Source organism: Mercenaria mercenaria, chromosome 9, assembly GCF_021730395.1.
Source record: "Mercenaria mercenaria strain notata chromosome 9, MADL_Memer_1, whole genome shotgun sequence".
NCBI classification, from domain to species: domain Eukaryota; kingdom Metazoa; phylum Mollusca; class Bivalvia; order Venerida; family Veneridae; genus Mercenaria; species Mercenaria mercenaria.
The window spans coordinates 37663960-37682997 of NC_069369.1; the positions used below are offsets into that span (position 1 = coordinate 37663960).

At 33.1% G+C, this 19038-nt stretch overlaps 1 protein-coding gene across 2 annotated transcripts in view; it reads right to left on the reverse strand.

Moving 5' to 3' along the window:
- Nucleotides 1–6086: 6086 nt before the first annotated feature.
- Nucleotides 6087–19038, reverse strand: part of LOC123546950 (uncharacterized) — a 35172-nt gene continuing 22220 nt past the window's right edge. For both annotated transcript variants that reach the window (XM_053551247.1, XM_053551246.1), the window contains exons 8-16: nt 18016–18213; nt 17213–17329; nt 16435–16587; nt 13353–13463; nt 10554–11503; nt 10200–10249; nt 9848–9905; nt 8660–8713; nt 6087–7202 (exon numbers count right to left, since the gene is read on the reverse strand). In XM_053551247.1, coding sequence (XP_053407222.1) covers nt 7041–7202; nt 8660–8713; nt 9848–9905; nt 10200–10249; nt 10554–11503; nt 13353–13463; nt 16435–16587; nt 17213–17329; nt 18016–18213 — 1853 coding nt within the window. In that variant the 3' untranslated portion in view covers nt 6087–7040. The remainder of the gene's footprint in view (nt 7203–8659; nt 8714–9847; nt 9906–10199; nt 10250–10553; nt 11504–13352; nt 13464–16434; nt 16588–17212; nt 17330–18015; nt 18214–19038) is intronic.

Genomic DNA, 19038 nt, shown 5'->3' on the forward strand with positions numbered 1-19038 from the left:
TATTATCCATATAAAAATACTTATTCAGTGATTTATGTTGAATAGGTTATGCATATATACAATACAGAGTCTTTATAAAAGTTGATTTTTTCAGACAGCATAAGAACTACAAAACATATTTTCATTTGATTTTCAAGAATTTGTTCAAGAACTTGTGAATGCTAATAGGTAAAGTTGAAACCTCCAGTCTTAGGGTTAAATTTTGTTATGTGTTTCAAAGATTAGAAAAGGAATAATATTGAAAAGTGGATAGACAAAACGTAGGTTAAATACCTTTAAAATTTGATAGATGGGGAGAAGGGATTAACATTCCATTGTCATGTTTATAAACATAGCTGATTTCAATACAGGCTTTTACTGGTTGGAATTCAATGCAGGCTTTACCAGTTATATGAATAATTTTGCTTTGCCTTCTTAATTGAAATAACACAAATCCTTTTTCTAAGGACACTTCTAGTCAGAAAAAAGGACGAAAGTTCAAAGTGTCAAAGTAAAGGATTTGTCTTGTACAATATTATTGTGATTCCTATTTTTGAAAGTCTTGCAAAAGAACGAAAAACAGACTTACAAATATGACAAAAAGTGTGAAAATGTCAAGTTTTATAGTATAATTGAGCCGTGCCATGGGAAAACCAACATAGTAGCTTTGCGACCAGCATGGATCCAGACCAGCTGATAATATGACTGAGAACGATTTTGTGACTTTCTGAAATCCAAACTTCAACTTCTTTTGATAAAACTTTTGATTAATTTTTAAGACTTTTAATGAAATCATCATGTAATTTAATTGTGACAGGTTGTAAGTTCTGTCAGATCATGTTAAGAAATGTCCATACAAACATAAGCTTTTCGAATTGATGGAAAATATCAATTTCACATATTTCTTTAACTTAAATTGGTCGAGATGAAAGATCAATATTTCTGAAAAATAGTTTTTTGCCTGTTCATTACGAATCCCTAACTATCAGTCGTTCCAGCTATTAGTTATAATGCGCCTTAGTTAAAGTATCACATTTTAAGCAACGCTGTTGTGGATGTGCAAGGATTTACCTATATTTTCCTTTGTCCTGCAGTGGAACTTTATTATAATAGACTCATATTGATCGAATAGATAAAGATGCAATAAAACTTTAACATAGTTTATATTGTGCGGCCATGTCTTTTTGCCCTACGTAGAGTGCGCATGTGCAAAATTTTATTAACGGTTGCTAAGTATTGCACAAGTGCAAATCCCTCTATAACATTGTGTAATTTGTTGTTTAATGTAGAAAAAAAATATTCATAATTTTGAGATTAGTAGGGCTATGAAAAATTACTTTTGTGGGTGGGCCGTACATTTTTTTGTTTGTTTTTTCCTTGAAAGCAAGCAAGGTTTATATTAGTTTTTGGTTTAATATATTTTGTCTTTGTTCTAGCTTACATAATCCAAAATTTGGTAAAATTCTGTCCATTAGATTTTTCATATCTTTAGGAAATACTTGGGACTTTTCTCGGTTTCAGAAATTTTCGACATCTCTCAAGACGACTTTTTCTGTGATGATATAGATTTATCAATATATTGACTTTTATGCGTACTTATAGTGGTTTTATTAATTGTGATGTAAAAAAGGTAACATCAAACTAAATTTTGAAGTAAATAACTGCTTGCACTTGTTTTATTATGACATGTATGTATTGTTTCTACAGACAAAAATACTAGTTTGGTGATCCTAATAAACTTTGATTATTGAAAAACACGGGTACCTATTGTATTTCGTTTCTACGGTGCCCCTAAAGTGACATGTTACACACTTTTTTCCACTTAGGTAATGTGAGACTTTTTTTATTTCGTTTAAACGAAATGATTTCGTTTTAACGAAATAACTATTTCGTTTAAACGAAATAATTTCGTTTTTACGAAATGTTATTTCGTTTAAACGAAATGATTTCGTTTTATCGAAATAACATTTCGTAAAAACGAAATGATTTCGTTTAAACGAATTAGTTATTTCGTTAAAACGAAATGATTTCGTTTAAACGAAATGTTATTTCGTTTAAACGAAATAGTTATTTCGTTCAAACGAAATGATTTCGTTTAAACGAAATAGTTATTTCGATAATTCTGGAAAGTTATTTCGTAAACTTATTTCGTTTAAACGAAATGATTTCGTTTAAACGAAATAGTTATTTCGTTAAAACGAAATGATTTCGTTTAAACGAGTTATTTCGTTTAAATGATTTCGTTTAAACGAAATAAAAAAAAGTCTCACATTACCTAAGTGGAAAAAAATGTGTAACATGTCACTTTAGGAGCACCGTACTTTTCTCTCTTAACTTGTGGTAAATTAATCTATTTATACGCAAAATTATAGAAATATCTGTTCGCTAGAAATAATTGTGGGAAAAAAACATCTCTAAACAGAACACGCTTCTGCTGCAGATTATTTTGATATAGGTTCTAAATGGAAAAAAGGCTGATTATACATGTAAGAGCTATAAGTTCCTAAATAAGTTCCTAGCTTTGCCAGCACTTAAAGTCGACTGTTTAATTTCCCTACTTATAAAAAGTTCACTTGCCATCAGTGTCAGTATTTTGTTAACAAGCGCCATTTTCATTTGTCACTGATAATAAATTGTTCTTTACCTTAAAATGGAGCAGGGCAAATTTTATATGCCTTTCGGATCACGGAATCCATTCAATACTTGTGTAATAGAGTCCAATTTCTTATAAAAGTAAGGTGCTAGGAAAGTAAGAGTTTTTGTCTCACGAACAGAGTCTTGGCTGCTTTCTACATTTCCAAATGATCTTCTAAAAGTACTGTTTTTATTGCATATATTTCATATAAACATATAAAATTGCTAATCTCTTTATTACCCCAATTGCATTTTCAATTTATAATCAGTAATTATTATAATAATGATAACGACATTGATGGTGATGACACAAATGATGATGGTGACGATAGTAAATGATAATTATGTCCATGAGTGCTGATGAATGACGCGTATTAATGATGGAGATGAATGACAATGATGAATTTAGATTTTGACGGAAATGAATACAGTGGTGAATTATGATGAAAAAAGATAATTATTATGAATGATAATGATGTGCTGTTCCCCACGTACTTTATGCAATGTCCTTTTAATTAAGAAATAATATATCTCATCCAGTGATTTGTCGTTGAATAAATCATTGTTTGGATTTCAGATGCGAAGGAATTATATCACGAGGGCGCATCTGAATGGCAAACAATGATTTATTCAAGAACAAATCACTAAATGAGATATATTATTTCGATTCTAACACGTTACCAAGGATTTTTAAGTACATCCTTGACGACATTCATTAAATATTTGCCCGTTTTCAATCGGTTTCTTTTCCAGCGCGCCGCTATGTCGTTTGACGCCATGACGTAATAATTGTGACGTCAGAACAGTGATTTGTTGTATGATAATTCACTGTTTTTTGCCTTCTTTTTTAATAGGAAAATGAATCGGATCGTGTTAGAATCAATAATAATACTTCTCGGAAAATATTTAGTAACCATTATTGATAATAACATTAAGAAATGTACCTTATTAAGTAATACCCTTAATAACTATTTGAAGCATTTATGTATAATCTTGTATTAATTATATAAAGTTGCTCCACAGGTGCCCGTCCAGTCTTGGTGCCCATACAGTATGGGTGCCGCCCCCTCCAAAAATATATATAAATATATATTTTAAAAACACTGTTTTAAGCCTAAAACGAAAAACAAATTTTTTTTTATTTTTTTTTTTTTTTTTTGTTCCCTATATATACTCTTATATGGAAAAGGTGCTTGTGTTGCCGTAACGCTATGGAGGTTTACTAGGACACGCTGTGAAACAACCAAAATGTCCAGTTCAGTAACAGCTGAAGCTACCTTGCTTCAATTTACACATCATGTATTTATAAAATAGTAAACAATCTTGTTCTGCCTAGTAAACATCTTTAAATAACTTACATTTAAATTCAAACAAGCCAAATTGTCTAGACACTTGCAAAATAACAGTGATGATCGGCCATTTTGTTTCAAAACGAAAGTAGAAAACCTATTCCGTTGTTGGCGTCTTAGAATTTAAATGTAAGTTATTTAAGGTTGTATACTAGGTAGAATAGGATTGTTTACTGTTTTTTTTTTGTTTTTTTTTGGAGGGGGCGGCACCCATATGGGCACCGAGACTGGACGGGCACCTGTGAGTTGCTCCTGCAACAACGTTATGGATGTCCGCCATTTTGTTTCCCAGAATTCTAAAGGGCGATCCAGTTTTTACGGGAAAACCTGATTTTAGATGACATCACTGTGTAAACAAAAACATTCATATAAATAGCCCGAATTTTAAATGACCATCAGTTGATGACTGAAGATTGATCTGAATGGTAGAAGATAGAATAAAATAAAGTTGGAACAAGAAGATATATTTAGCATGAATACTCATAAGATACAGGTATAATTCAATGAATGGTTACAGTTAAATACATGTATTGTTGTTGTATAAATAATTATTGACATATTTTTACACCAGGTTGAGTGTAAAAATAAATATAGTAAACTTTTATTGTTTTTCTTATTTAGCATTTGGCCCTCGGTCCATCCTAACAATAATGATGATGAGTATTGATGATGATAAGTAATAATGATGAATTATGGTGATGCAAGATTTTGAATTATGATGACGAAGAATGATGAAAAAATAAGGAACGATACTGACGATGATTTTAATGATAATGAATGATAAACGAAGATTATGAGTGATTATGAAAATAATGATGATAGATAATAGTTGTCAATGAAAATGAAGAATGATGATTATGAATGATGATGCATGGCAGTAAATAATGATGATGATGAAAGATGATGATTAATGTTGATGGCAAACGGTGATCATGATTGACGAAGATGATAAACAGTGATAATGAATGGATTGTGACGGTACATTTTGACAGAACGACAAATGATAATAAACGACCATGATAAAAAATGATCAAAGATGGAAAAATAAAATGATGTTTGTGGTGATGCTGTTGCTGATAGTGAACGATTATGTTGATGATGATGATGATGATGATGAAGATGATGATAATATTTGTTCGCTACTGATACCAGTACGCGTACATTAGTGTTGGCAAAGCCAGTACAAAATATTCACGAATGATATAATATCAATGAGCCTATTTCTTGACCATGAAATATGTTAGAAACCCAAACTTAGTCTAACATCTTGCTTCGCCTATCATGTACTTGACCAATGAGATACTGTTTATTTATATGCCGTATAACAAATAGAGAACACCGCAGAACAAAAGGAAAGCTATAGATAATCATGTGTTAATTTCCTTAGATTTACATATGATTATGTCATACCACTGACATATAATTAATGTGGGGACAAGAACGGCAAAGCTAGATTTACTTTCTGGTTGACATTAAGTGTGCAGACCGTTTGGCCTATATAGACTGCGACACTAAACTGCGACTTTCAAACCAAGTCTGCAAACTTTTCATTTATGTCGTGTTGGGCGACCTGAGGTTTTCTACTCTTTCTATTTTGATATAATTGCGTTTCTATACAAACCTCATTTAGCATCAAAGAAAGCAAAACTATAGGCAAATCAGATTTAATAAGACTATCAAGGTATTTTTGTGAACTATAGACTGTGTATGTAATCAATAAAAGCAGGTGGCGTTTAAAAAATATCTTGCAATATCAAATATGTATCTGCTTCATTACCTATACATATTTTAGAATAGATCTGCCATTGCTATTTTAGTTTAAAAGAAACGTTAACCTCGAAGTATAAAATGTGCGTTAAGATTCGTCGCATATTTCTTGTTGACAGTCTAAAGTGCTTTCATTCCTAGGTATTTGTGGAAAATATCTATCGCTTGAGGTCTGCTATTCCCATTTCTTCTAAAAGGAAGAAGACATTTCGTTCCGTTGTTTTGATATATAGTTGACGCATATTTATGATACGATGGCTGTCAGGCTGGTATAAGTTCAAAACAATATCTTGCCTCATAAAAGCACAATTTACTCCAGTCTATATTTTATTCATTTATAAAATCATAAGGCGTACGACTAGTTGATTTTTAATGACTGCATTTAAATGCCATACAAATAATAGATAAATTGAGTGCAAACATAACAATTTATCTTATGAAATGAATCTAGCAACCAGAATTTGCAACCAACCATATTTCAGTTTTGTGCATATTCAAATGTTTAAAAGAAAGCATTGACCTAACATATTTTACAACTTTCTAAAACGCTTTTTGGCAAAATTATATGATTAGGCTGTGGTTTGTCGCCTTCAAGCGTTCCGTTTGACATTTTCTGTGTCAAGCTTTGTGCCTAACACCCTGTGCATAGGTACCTCCAGCTTAAGTGTTTGACACATTATTCTCTGATATTTAGCTTCAAGATTAGTGTTTAACACATCATTCTTTTATATTTAGCTTCAAGCTTTGTGTTTGACACATCATTCTCTGATATTTTGCTTCAAGCTTTGTGTTTGACACATAATTCTCTGATATTTTACTTCAAACTTTGCGTTTGACACATTATTCTCTTTACTTCATGCTTTGTGTTTGACACATCATTTCTGATATTTAACTTCAAGCTTTGTGTTTGACACATCATTCAATGATAATCTGCTTTTAGTTTTGTGTTTGGCGCTTCCGCTTCAAGCTTTGTGTTTAGCACATTATTAACTGGTATTTTGCTTCTGTTTATCTATAACCACTATTTATTGCTCAAATGTTCACAAAATGGTTCACTGAACATCACTGACATGAATAGTGCCTTTAAACTGAATAAACATTTTTTGAAAGACTCTGTGATACAAATGTTTGCAATGACCGCTTTCATTGCGCAAAATGATACATAAACATCAAGCTCTATATGAGATTTTATAACATAAGACAGATGTACATTTAATTTAATGTAAATAGTGTACACGTTCTGCATGTGTGTTACAACAACTGCATTGAACTGGACATAAGTTTCTTTGAATTCTTCTAGTACATCACTAGCTACCCACTATCCTTCTCTTTAGCTTTATATCCTCTCTCAAGTGTTACTTTATATTCGTTTAAAGGTAAACAGTTGATATGGTAGTAGCGGAGTAAAGTATCCAAGTTCGGTAGTACAAAGTCCGGATTTGAAAAAGATTTAAACAGTGACATTTTTTCCTCCTGAAATATGTAGGAAAACAAAAGTAGAGTTTGATAAGGACTATTTTGTTAAGTACAATCTAAATATAATCTGAAAAGTAAAACCATGCTACAATATTGTTCATTATACGTTGTTGTTTCTAAATAGCCGGGTACAAATCTATCTTTTGCATTTTAATTGTACATAGCTTGTCTATGATACTCTTCATGTTTACTAATACGCAGGTTGATATGTACAAAATATTGTATCAGAAAACTGAATGTATTGAACGGTTTATTATAAATATATAATGAAAATAAATTATAAACACGTGTGACGTTTGCATTGATTTAATGTGGCGTATAACTATTTACAAATCTGACTTGCTAATATCGTCAAAGGTGTGTCGCTTTTCAATATATTCAGGAAGCATATAAACCTGTTTTTTTCTTTTAGAAAGTCCTTGCACATTCTAAACACATGAAACAAAACTGATCATACACTTTTTTGTAACTTCTAAAGGTCACTAAGAGAATAAATGTCTTACTCATCATCAGCTCTTTAACATTTTTACAGTCAGCTAGTGGTGAAGTTATACTCACAAGTTTTAAAGCATCTAATGCACTAATCTCCAATTGTCACAGAATGTTTCAGTTTTATGGCCTTTCTTAATGGTGCAGTGGGTATAACTCCTGTCAATACATGTAAGGGCATAAAGGGAAGACAGTGTGAAAATGTATCTAAATCTTACGGAATCCTGTTAGTGTCATGTGAAAGGTCGCCCGTCGCCCCTCAAAGGCGACAATGCGATACGACGCGCGACAATGCGATATGAATTCGTCAAAATGTCGCGATGTCGCTTCGCAATGTCGTGCGTCGGGTTGGCAATTTTGGCACGATATGTCGCGATGTCGTATCGCATTGTCGTGTTTCGTATCGCGATGTCGCGCGTCGTGCTATTAGCGCATAGGCGACACACGACAATGCGACACGACATCGCGACAATGTCTTTTAGAATGTCGTTGTCGTATCGCATTGTCGCGCGTCGTATCGCATTGTCGCGCATCGCGCATCGCTAAAATACAGGATATGACGCGCAAAAATGCGATACGACATCGCGACATTGCGATACGATATCACGACAATGCGATACGACGCGCGACAATGCGATACGACGGACGACAATGCGACGCGACATCGCGATATATCGTGCCAAATTGCCAACTCCACGCACGACTTTGCGAAGCGTCATTGCGTCATTTTGATGAATGTCATATCGCATTGTCGCGCGTCTTATCGCATTATCGTGTGTCCTATCGCATTGTCGCGCATCGTATCGCATTGTCGCGATGTGGTATCGCAATGTCGTGCGCCGCCTTTGAGGGGCGACGGACGACATTTCACATGGCACTAACAGGATTCCGTAAAATCTATAGCAGCTAACATTATATTACACTTGTCATTAAACTGTTTTTGTTTGACGACCACCCATACCTACCTGCTCATGAATGCGAAAATATTTTACATCGTCCGGTGTCATCACACACATTTCCTAGTAAAGGAACACAAAATAAAATTTAGTTGCACAGATAAACTAAATTGATATAAAGCGAGTGAATATTGTCTGAGCTCAACAAAAGAAGTGTTTAGTATTTGACTTTTGAAAATAACATTTTATTTTATAGATATAACATGTTACAAAGCAATTTCAAAAATTTGTATTAATTAGTTATCCGATATCTTAAAAAAGATGTTAACATTAAATATCTATATGTGTCCTAAAATGTGTCGATAGAATTTATAACCATTAAAAGTTCATTTTGTTTTTTAAGTTGAAGGAAACGTGATATATAGTGTCTATATTACTGTTTCGTTGAACCATTATGCCATAAACGAGACTCCAGCGTGATAAATTAAATAAATTATCTTCAATCTAAAACTGAAATGTAGCTTTAAATGTCCTACTTCGTGTTTTTAATCTTAAAAAGTATTTTTTTAATCTTAAAAATATGTATTTAGTTTGTTTACAAGGATAGCTTTTAAAAGCTGGTAAGCGGCGCTTTTATTTTGCTATTGTCCGACATAAAAGTTGAAGATATGTGACTATGACTTAATTTGATGCACTTCAAAGCCAGGGAAATTGACACATACAGTAAGAAACTCCTGGTCCCTATCATTAAAAACGACTATACCCATTTTTTGTTGGACTACTGGTTTTGATTTAGATCGTTTTCTACATTTGTCATAGATCTAGCCTGATATTGATTTAAATTTAACTTTCAATGCTGTAATTCTAATTCCTGTCGAAACAAATGGTACAGTACATGTATGTGCTACGGCATACCTTCAAAAGCAAACAACTTCCATATACAAAGAATCTCTTTGAACTACATGCAATAGGTTTCCTTGTTTGCTTATTGCACACGAATCAAGTTTTTAAAAATAAGCCCCCACTGTATTTGGACGCTTTGGTCTTTTTCCTTTTTTTCAACCAATATTCATAGTTTCGTCGAGATGAGCGGGATAAAAAAAAAAAGTTCGGAAGATCCTACATTCTATCATTTGTAACATACTTATGATCTCTAAATAAATGATAATTTTATCCAACAGTTTGGTTAACGGAGTCAAAACGACTGCCCGTTTGTACGTTTATAAGTATGTGTTTGATGTTGCAACTTAAACCTACCAGGCCGTTTTCTCCAGGGCAGACAAGAAATGTTCCAGCCGATTTGTTCTTCAGCATTCTGGAAAATATAGGTTTTATCGGTTTATCTTAGAATCTATTGTACGTAAAAGATGTTAGAAAATATGATATTAGTGAGAATTGTCTAAGAAAATGGTTAAATAATTGTCCCTTTTAACACATAAATAGAACAAATTTCACTGATTACCATTTGCAAGCTACAGTTATACAATATTTGTTGCAAATATCTATTAATGTGTGAATGTATTGACATAATAATATTTGAATGATTTTCTAAAATGATCTTTCAGTTTTGAAACAAAATATGTTAGCAATACCTCGAAAGAGTTCTTACCGTTTTACATTCGGCTTCTTTGAACAATAATATTCCTTTTTCTGAAAAGACTGTAAGACAAAATGACACAAAACTTTGGTAACTGTATAGAAATTGGAAAGTAACATATTTCAGGCAATTAATACCACATGCATATAATCAAAACCATTTTAAAATGACAATAAATCTATTCTAACGCAAAAGAGAAACTATGTTTAGCTTTAGCTAATTTATATTACTGCGTTCCAGTATTACCAGTAAGCAGCTGTATATCAAGCTATAATCAGAATGTGTAATATGTTTGGTATCATTATTTCATTTTAACTTTTCTGCTTTTGGATGTAAAGTATCGTAGAGACAATTATTATAACTAACCTTTATATTTTCGTAATGAGCACCCTCATCGGGACTCTCGTAAGTCTTCAATGATGCATTACTATCTCTACTACTAAAACTACTTGAACTGCTTGTACTATGTAAGTTGCTGCTGTTACTACTTCTGCTAATTTCACTTTCTTGTCGACAGTAATTGCGATTTGTAGCGGTCATGTAAGTTTTAGTATTTTCATATATAACCTCTTCATTTTCTCCGTTCGAAGCTTCATATGCCTCGGATTTAAGAAGTGAGATGTTCAAATCCTCTTCTGTTCTCCCTGGTATATCACATGTAGAAGACACAGGACAATTTCTAACTGATGTTAATGAAGCCGAATCAGTTGATTTCGAACGCTTCTGTTTTCCTCTCGTGCACCCATTGTTGACGGATTTAACTGCTGTTGATTTAGACCTTACTAATGTAGAAGAACAAGAGCAGCATGTAACATCTCCTCTTACAGATGCAAAAGATGTAGTATCTCCAGATATTGAATGCATTTGCTTTTCATGCAAACATTTATTATTTGTTGAGCGCTCTGATGTTGAATGTGAATGCGGAGATGCAAATGTTTTCGCTCTTGTTAAGGAAGAACATTCATGACCTTCCCTCACACATGCAAATGAGTCTGAATGAGCGGTCTTTGAACGGACATTTCCTTCTCTTTCGGGCGATCGTACCGTTTCTGAATCAGTTGTCCCTCCTCTCACAGATGTAAATGATTCTGAACAACTCTTTACACTTATAAATGAAGATGAAACTTCGTCCTCTCTTATAGATAAATCAGTTGGAGAAGCGACGGGTAACTTTAAAACCGTATTATCGCCTTTTGTAGCTGATAGTGAATAATGAGAAGCTTGATCTTGAATCGGAGAGTCCGGCAGAGATTCGGATTCCGATGATGACGTAGATCCTCTTTCCACAGATATCTCAGATTTTATCAAAGCAAATCCTAAAACAAACATAAAATGTACATAAAATGATTCAATTTTGGCTTTCAAATGTTTATCAATGAATCTATCATAATATTCTTTTTACGCACTGAACGCAAAAGAGCAACAGAAAACTATGTGTGATGTAGCGTGTTAATGAGAGGTAAGTTCACCACCTCGTATACCCACCTAAGCGGCACTCTATCATAATTGCCTGTTTACCTGACAAGTGATTCCAAAGCAAATGAAATTATAACAACAGTTTGTACAAGTATGTGTCTAAGTATGGAGCGATTTTACAGCCGCCAGCCGCCAAACAAGACTAACAGACTGTTGGTTTGTTTGTATGTTTGTTTGTTTTGGGTTTAACGCCGTTTTTTAACAGTATATCAGTTGTGTAATGGCAGGCACTTAACCTAACCAGTGTTCCTGGATTCTGTACCAGTACAAACCTGTTCTCCGCAAGTAACTGCCAATTTACCCACTTGAATCAGAGGTGGAGGACGAATGATATCAGACACAATTTCTTTTATCAAATCGTCACGGAGAACAAACCGCTCTCCCTATTGAGCTAAGCGGGCGGACCCAACAGACTGTCTTTGTGATAGTTGAATAAATCTGTAAGAAGATTCCTCGGACGCATAGAACGCAACTAAGACTTTTCTTAACTTGAAATTATTTCGAGAGAAATTTCTGCTTACTAACTCAAATTTCGACTTACTACCTCGTATTCGAAATTTCGACTAAGTATCTCGAAATTGCGACTACAGTAACTCGACATTTTGTCTTAAATATTTCCCGAAAGTTTGACGTCAGAACTCGAAATTTCGGCTCATTAACCCGGGGTTTCTATTTATTAAACTCGGCACTATCACATGGATGTTGATGTATAGGTTCTGGCCAAAATTAAGTGTTGACCCTTGGGTAGCCATACAAATTCATAAAGTTGACCGGGGAATATCCGCACTTAGAAAATATCATTGTTTTAACCATTTTGATAGACCCTTTCCTTGCCACTTTCGCAAAGAAATATATTCATTCCCCATGCGAATGTATATAGTCTGGAGGTGAGGTGAGGTCATAGAAGGTCCAACTTCAATATGTTGGTCATATCTGGAAGACTTTCGACCTGGTTTGAACCGAGGCCCTACAGACATATACCGATACAAATACATAGATATATAAGTATATACTCTGGCTTTAGTTTGAGATCTTGAGTACCTTCAGAGTATGCCATATATGGCAATATTAAATATATGCAAATACTGAAACGTTTTTATCCCTGCTGAAGTTTTTAAAAGCTCTACCAAAAGCATAGGTAGATGTATCCATATCTGCATTCTCCAATTCTATAAAATGACTTCCAAAACCCGGTTAGAAGGAGAAGTACGTAGCCATGGCAAATTCATTTATATTATATTTACATTATTGATCTTCTGATCGGCGAACAGACATATACATTTTGCGGATAAGAAGGCAAAATACTATAAGTCCAAATTTCGTGTGTAAGTAAGTCAAAATTTCGCGTTTATAAGCTAAAGGATTGAGTTTCGTAGATTACCGTCTCGATTTAGTGTCAAAGTTTCAAGATAGTAAGTCAAAATTCGAAAAACCTTAGTCGATATTTCGTAAATATCAGTCTCAATGTCTAGATACAAAGTCAGAATTTCGTGTTACATAAGTTATAAAGTCGAATTTTCGAGTTACGCATCTTGAAAGTTACAAGTATCTAAAAATGTCGAATTGATAAAATACACACACCTGGCAATAATGCGCTTCCGTAAAAACATTAAATCACCGTTATAAGATATATACTTCTCTATATTTACGAAATCTATCGATTGAAGACTACGGTAAACTTTAGCTCACCTTTGGGAGTTGAGGCGTCCTTGGTTCTGTCTCTAATCTTCAATTTAAGTTCACAAATAAGTTTGTCATTAGTTACACCAATTCCTATTCGTCCCGGTCTTCCCTTTTCCCCTGAGCGTTGAAAGAAGGGAATAAATCGGTTATTTTAAAGTGATGACTTTAACATTAAAGATATTATTATTATTATACAAATTGCGCAATAGCCGCATTCGCGGTATTATTTCTTAAAATACATACAATATATGTTAGAAAAGTTAACTTAGATATCATTTTGTCATATTTTATCTCACATGACGCTGGTAAATAGATACAAAACAGTACACTTTTGAGTTCTCCATCATTGTCAAAAAACTTGAAATAAACTTGTTATTCGTTCCATATTTCCTATACAGATCATTACTGATTTTGAGATGAATTTTATTTCTTACGTTAATACTATTTTTCCATAAAACGGTGATTAAACAAAGAAAATGTCGCGGAATGTAATTTCCACGTGAAAATTAAGTTTAAAATCTGAAATACGCGTCTCTTTCATATAAATCTAGGATAAGAAGTTGATACTAGTTTACATAACGAAAAAAACGAACAATATAAACAAAAAACATTGGACCGTTTAAATTTTCTTAATTCAAAGACTAAATGATACCTGATAAACTTTGAGTAAATTACTGGCGACAGAGCAGAAAGAAAATGCCACTGTACATGTTATACCTGATATATATATATACAGAGAGAGAGGGGGGGGGAGAGAGAGAAAGAGTATATGTTAAAACACCTTCAAAACTTTAATTATAAACCCAAGCGTTCTTAAAAGACTTTTTCAATGGTAGCATAAATCAATACAATAATGGCGTAAAGTCCGCCTGTATAGTTCGATATATAGGTTTTTATATATATATATATATATATATATATATATATATATATATATATATATATATATATATACTATAAAAATAGCACACTTCTGATTTGTTATCGCATATTCTACCAGAAGAGCAACATGGGGTATCTTTTGAAAGTGGAAAATAGCAGTTGTATAAAAAGAAAAGTATAGCGCGTTTAACTGGTTACCCAGTATTTTTCCTGAGGAAGCAGCGAGAAAAGAAAATGTATGATATGATGTTAATTAAAAGCTATGTTCGATTGCCAGAAATGAGAAATTAAGATTTATATAGACCTTCTTAAAATGAAATATATAGGGACCGTCGGAGAATATATTATTTCAAAGATATCATTTGTTCATTAGTTTAACAAATTACCGGTGTTTACTAAAAACATGCATTTGATGAAAGGATTCTGATACACTGATTGTAAAATACCAACGATAATTTAAAGAAGAGTCCTATGAAATATTTATCAAGAAAGAAAGCTGTCAGATTTGTTGGACATGTTTAAATTACACAAAATATGCCGATTTCAAAGCTTTAAAAATAAAACTTTAAAATATCAAGTCATCTTTCATCGAACATATCCTTTGAAACTGCATTATCAGAAATTCTCTCTATTACTACTATATCTTTTAGAATTTTAAACATTTAGTCAAATTGGGAAGAGCACCTGTGACTAAAATGACCTAGCCAATTATATATTTTTTTCGAAAATAAATTATGAAGGAGTCTAGTTGCAAGCTTTGAAAAAATAATGTTGCGATCGGAGGCAGTGTTCTGATATGTATTTCATATATTTTGAAATTTAGAAGGTTGCGAGAAATGATCCATTTTAAATGTTATACAAGACAAATAAATAATTCTTATATTGCTCATTTCGTTTTATGCCCTAAACACTCTTTTCATATATTTTAGTTTGTTTCGTGCAAAATGTTGATAGAAACATCCATCTAAATACGCCACGAGAATGGCAAGGACTTTTGCAATAAATGTATATGCACGAAATCAAAGAAATGCACCCGCATATGTAAATACATTTCTTTTTAGACGGTATTTAGTGAAGAACATACTATATGAATCGGAAAACCATGAAAAGTCGAATAAATTGAAATCCGGAGCCAAGAATCACTGCAAGTTTGTCGAACATGAATGTTGCGTAAGATATCATTTTTCTATTAAATGAATTGCTTTTAACTGACAGGCACTTCAGTCTAATATTAATGAAGACAGTTTCTAAAATTACTGACCTCGGAATACTTCTTCCATATGTGTGCGAAATTATTTCGAAAATTGGCCAGCCAGTTCTGACAAAGAACATTTTGTAAAGTTCCCACAATATACAAGAGAAGTGGAATAATTTGAACACTATAGTTTATGTACAAGGTCAATTAAAGAATATTTCTGTGAAATTATGGTGGCCTCTATGTGCAGCTTTATGGAACACTCAGGACAAGTAATATCAATTCCATCGAAGATGTCGCTTAAAGAAAGGTGACGGGCGGCGGACGGACAATAGATGTTGAGTAATGACAAAAGTTTCCTTGAAACATTTAGGTTTGCTAAAAAGGTTCCTGATTTGGTCGGTTCAGCCAAAAGATTTTGTACCAAAGCGTGCACATTTGTCTTAACTGACCTGGGCAATACGATTTTTTCTTGTAATTCCTTGTTCAGTGCAACCATTCTTGACATGCTATTTAATAAATGGACTTAAATATCAAAACGACCAGTTAGGACAGAATACTAAATATGAAAACAAGAGAATGGTAGATTTGGTAAATACAAAGTAACTATATTTTGAAATAGTCATGTAATGTTATTATCAGCAAGCATTCATAATGGTCTAGTAACACAACTTTATCTGCCTTATGTGCCTCCTCAAAAACATGTTTACTGACGTGAGATTATAACAATGTTTGTTTGTTAAAATAATTTTTGTTCGTTTAAGTTTTAAACAAAAATGTGTAAGCACGAATAATTCTTTGCAGTTGTTATATTATCAATTACATTTTAAATCATAAAGTATGTTAGAAGATCTTTAGGAAGCACAAAATGCAACAAAGCAAAATGAGAACAGGCTCGCTTTGATGCAACACGCCTCACGCCTGCTGGCACTACTTATTTTGATGTATTTTATAATAATCATATTAAATATATTCGAAACAATACATATATATCGCAAAGTTTAGACTTACCGTTAACTATATTTTCATAAATATGGCCAGTTTCAATGACGGGATCTGAAGATTTTGCTCCTTGGTAGGGAGAATATTTTTTTGCATGACACTGTGTCTTTGGCTTACGTGTCTGGTAAGATTTTGTTGAAAGTCCGTCTTTCCTTGTCTCTCCTGAAACAACAATTATCCGTTAGAATACATATTTTACAAGACATTTGAAATGAAACAACCGAAAATTGAACAGCATGTAAAACATGTATATTTTTCCACAAAACGATTGTCAATTTACTTATGTATACCTTGAATTCAGGAAAAGGACTACGTGAAGGGGTCACACTTCCGGACAACCTTTATACACCATTTTCCAAGAACTGTTGAATATCTTTGTTTTGATGGCAATCTGTCAAAAACTGTATTTGGCGGACAAATAGAAACAAAGATTAAATTAAATCAGCAAAAAAATGACCATGGTAGGGAACATGCTTTACATTTCTAAGAATGTAATGTCGTATTCAAAATTTTCTAATATCCGGAAGTGTTACCCTTTCCTGGAGCCCTTTCTGGATTCTAATGCAGACGATAATGAAATATTTAATGGATCTTTGCAATACTTTTCTAGCAGCGGTATAAGAAACCAACATTTATTTTGGAATATATCGTTTCCTTATTGTGCCTTGAGATGCACATTGGGTTTCCTATACCATTAATGCTTTAATTAATCCATGTGACCTTACATATTATGTCGATGTGAACTTGAACTCAACAGAGAAAAAGAACATGAAATTGTCATACGTACTGTCTGTTTCCTGGACCGGATGTAAACACGCTTCCTCTACATGTGCATCAAAGTTCCTTTGTTTATCATCCATAACTGCTCCATGTTTTTCTTCGCAACTTGCATTGCTTCTAAAATCTGACATTGTTAAGATACACAGATCGAAAACGAGACAGCAACATAAACTAAGCATGTTTTATAATTTTATTGTTCAAACACGCGAATATTCCTTTCAAACCCGTTTCGTCCTCGATAATTAGTCACACGAAAATAATCTAGGTCTAGTGTAGAGTCGTTTTTCCTAGTTCATATAAATTGTTTAGTAATAAATATGAGATATTTTTACTATGAAATACACTTAGTCATGACACACATAAAGACATCACTATTGCATCGGTAATATTTAATTATATAGCTATGACATTGTCAGAATTTTGGTTTTTAGGAAAAATAAACATTAACTTTCTGTTATGAAACGCAATTTACAGTTACATAAAAATCCCAAATTAATTTGGAGCTAAAACTGTATGTCGTGGAAAAAGACATAGAGTTTTAAAACCTGTTAATCGTAATTTATTTCAAATAGAATATTCTTACATGCTTGTTCCTATGTTGTGCGAGACACTGGTGTTTAATTGTATTGCTTCATTATTATTGACGTTGCTTTTGCACTTGATTTTAAGATATTTGAGGTTTTCATTTACCTCACACAAACTCTTCTTGTCTATCTTAGTCATGTGGCTCTAGCTGAAACATTGGTTTTTCAATATTGTATACTAGAAAGTATATCCACTTGAAAAGAAAACATTTAATAAACAACTTACTCTTAAAAGTTTTGTTTTCTGCCTGCACGGTTTCATAGCTGTGTTTATTACAGTCATCGGTGCCGCCTTTACTGTCAGTAGCAGCCGTTATTTGAGAAGTATTTTCCTGCACGTCCGTTTTGTTCAACTCTTCCGTTTTGTTTAGCTCGCCCGTTTTGTCCAGCTCTCCCGTTTTGTTCAGCCCGCCCGTTCCTATTTCTTGACAATAGAGAAGAGGACAGTAATCAAACTTTCAAAATAGCACACTGTTCAATTTATTGCTGCAGTAAATTTGTCAAACATCGTAACTCAGTGAAACCACAACAGTGTTAAATTTGAGGATGAAATAGTCATATAGCCCAATGATCTAGAGCTACAGATTTTAACTATCAAGAGGAATTATCAGGTGTCACCGTGGTCGACAATTTAAATACACATGTTGGAGACATTTTAAGTAAAAAATGTGTTGTTATTATGTGTACACTAAGTTTACTAAACAAACATTACTTAAACACAAAATGCTAATGTAGAGAAACAGTAAGTTACGTTTTACCGCCTCCACATGTTCTTCTACTTATTCATACAAATTTAACAAGCACTCAATTTGATATTCTACAATATTTGCAAATTACTGTTTCAACATCGTCCCTTGCTCAAGGATGGCTCATAAGGGGTTCAGATGTATAGATTTAATAAGCACTATGACACAACCTTTTAAAAGCCGGTTTAGTTTTTCTTCTTTGCATTGCAAGAGATTATTTAACATATGATGCCTTATTATAGTACCTTGTTCATTATAAACTAGGGATGAGAACGAATACTGAAATCAATATTCGAATATTCGGTTTGCCATATTCGAATATATCCGGATATTCGGTTTGTTTAAATGAAAGCTTTAAATTCTTATTTAGTGATTGGCAATACACAATGTATTCCTTTGTTTAAAGCGTGAATCATCGTACGTAATAAGGCTTAAAAAATCTTTGTTTCGGTTAAACCCGCCGACGCTAGCGTTTTATTTCATGATTCTGTCAGGATAATCAT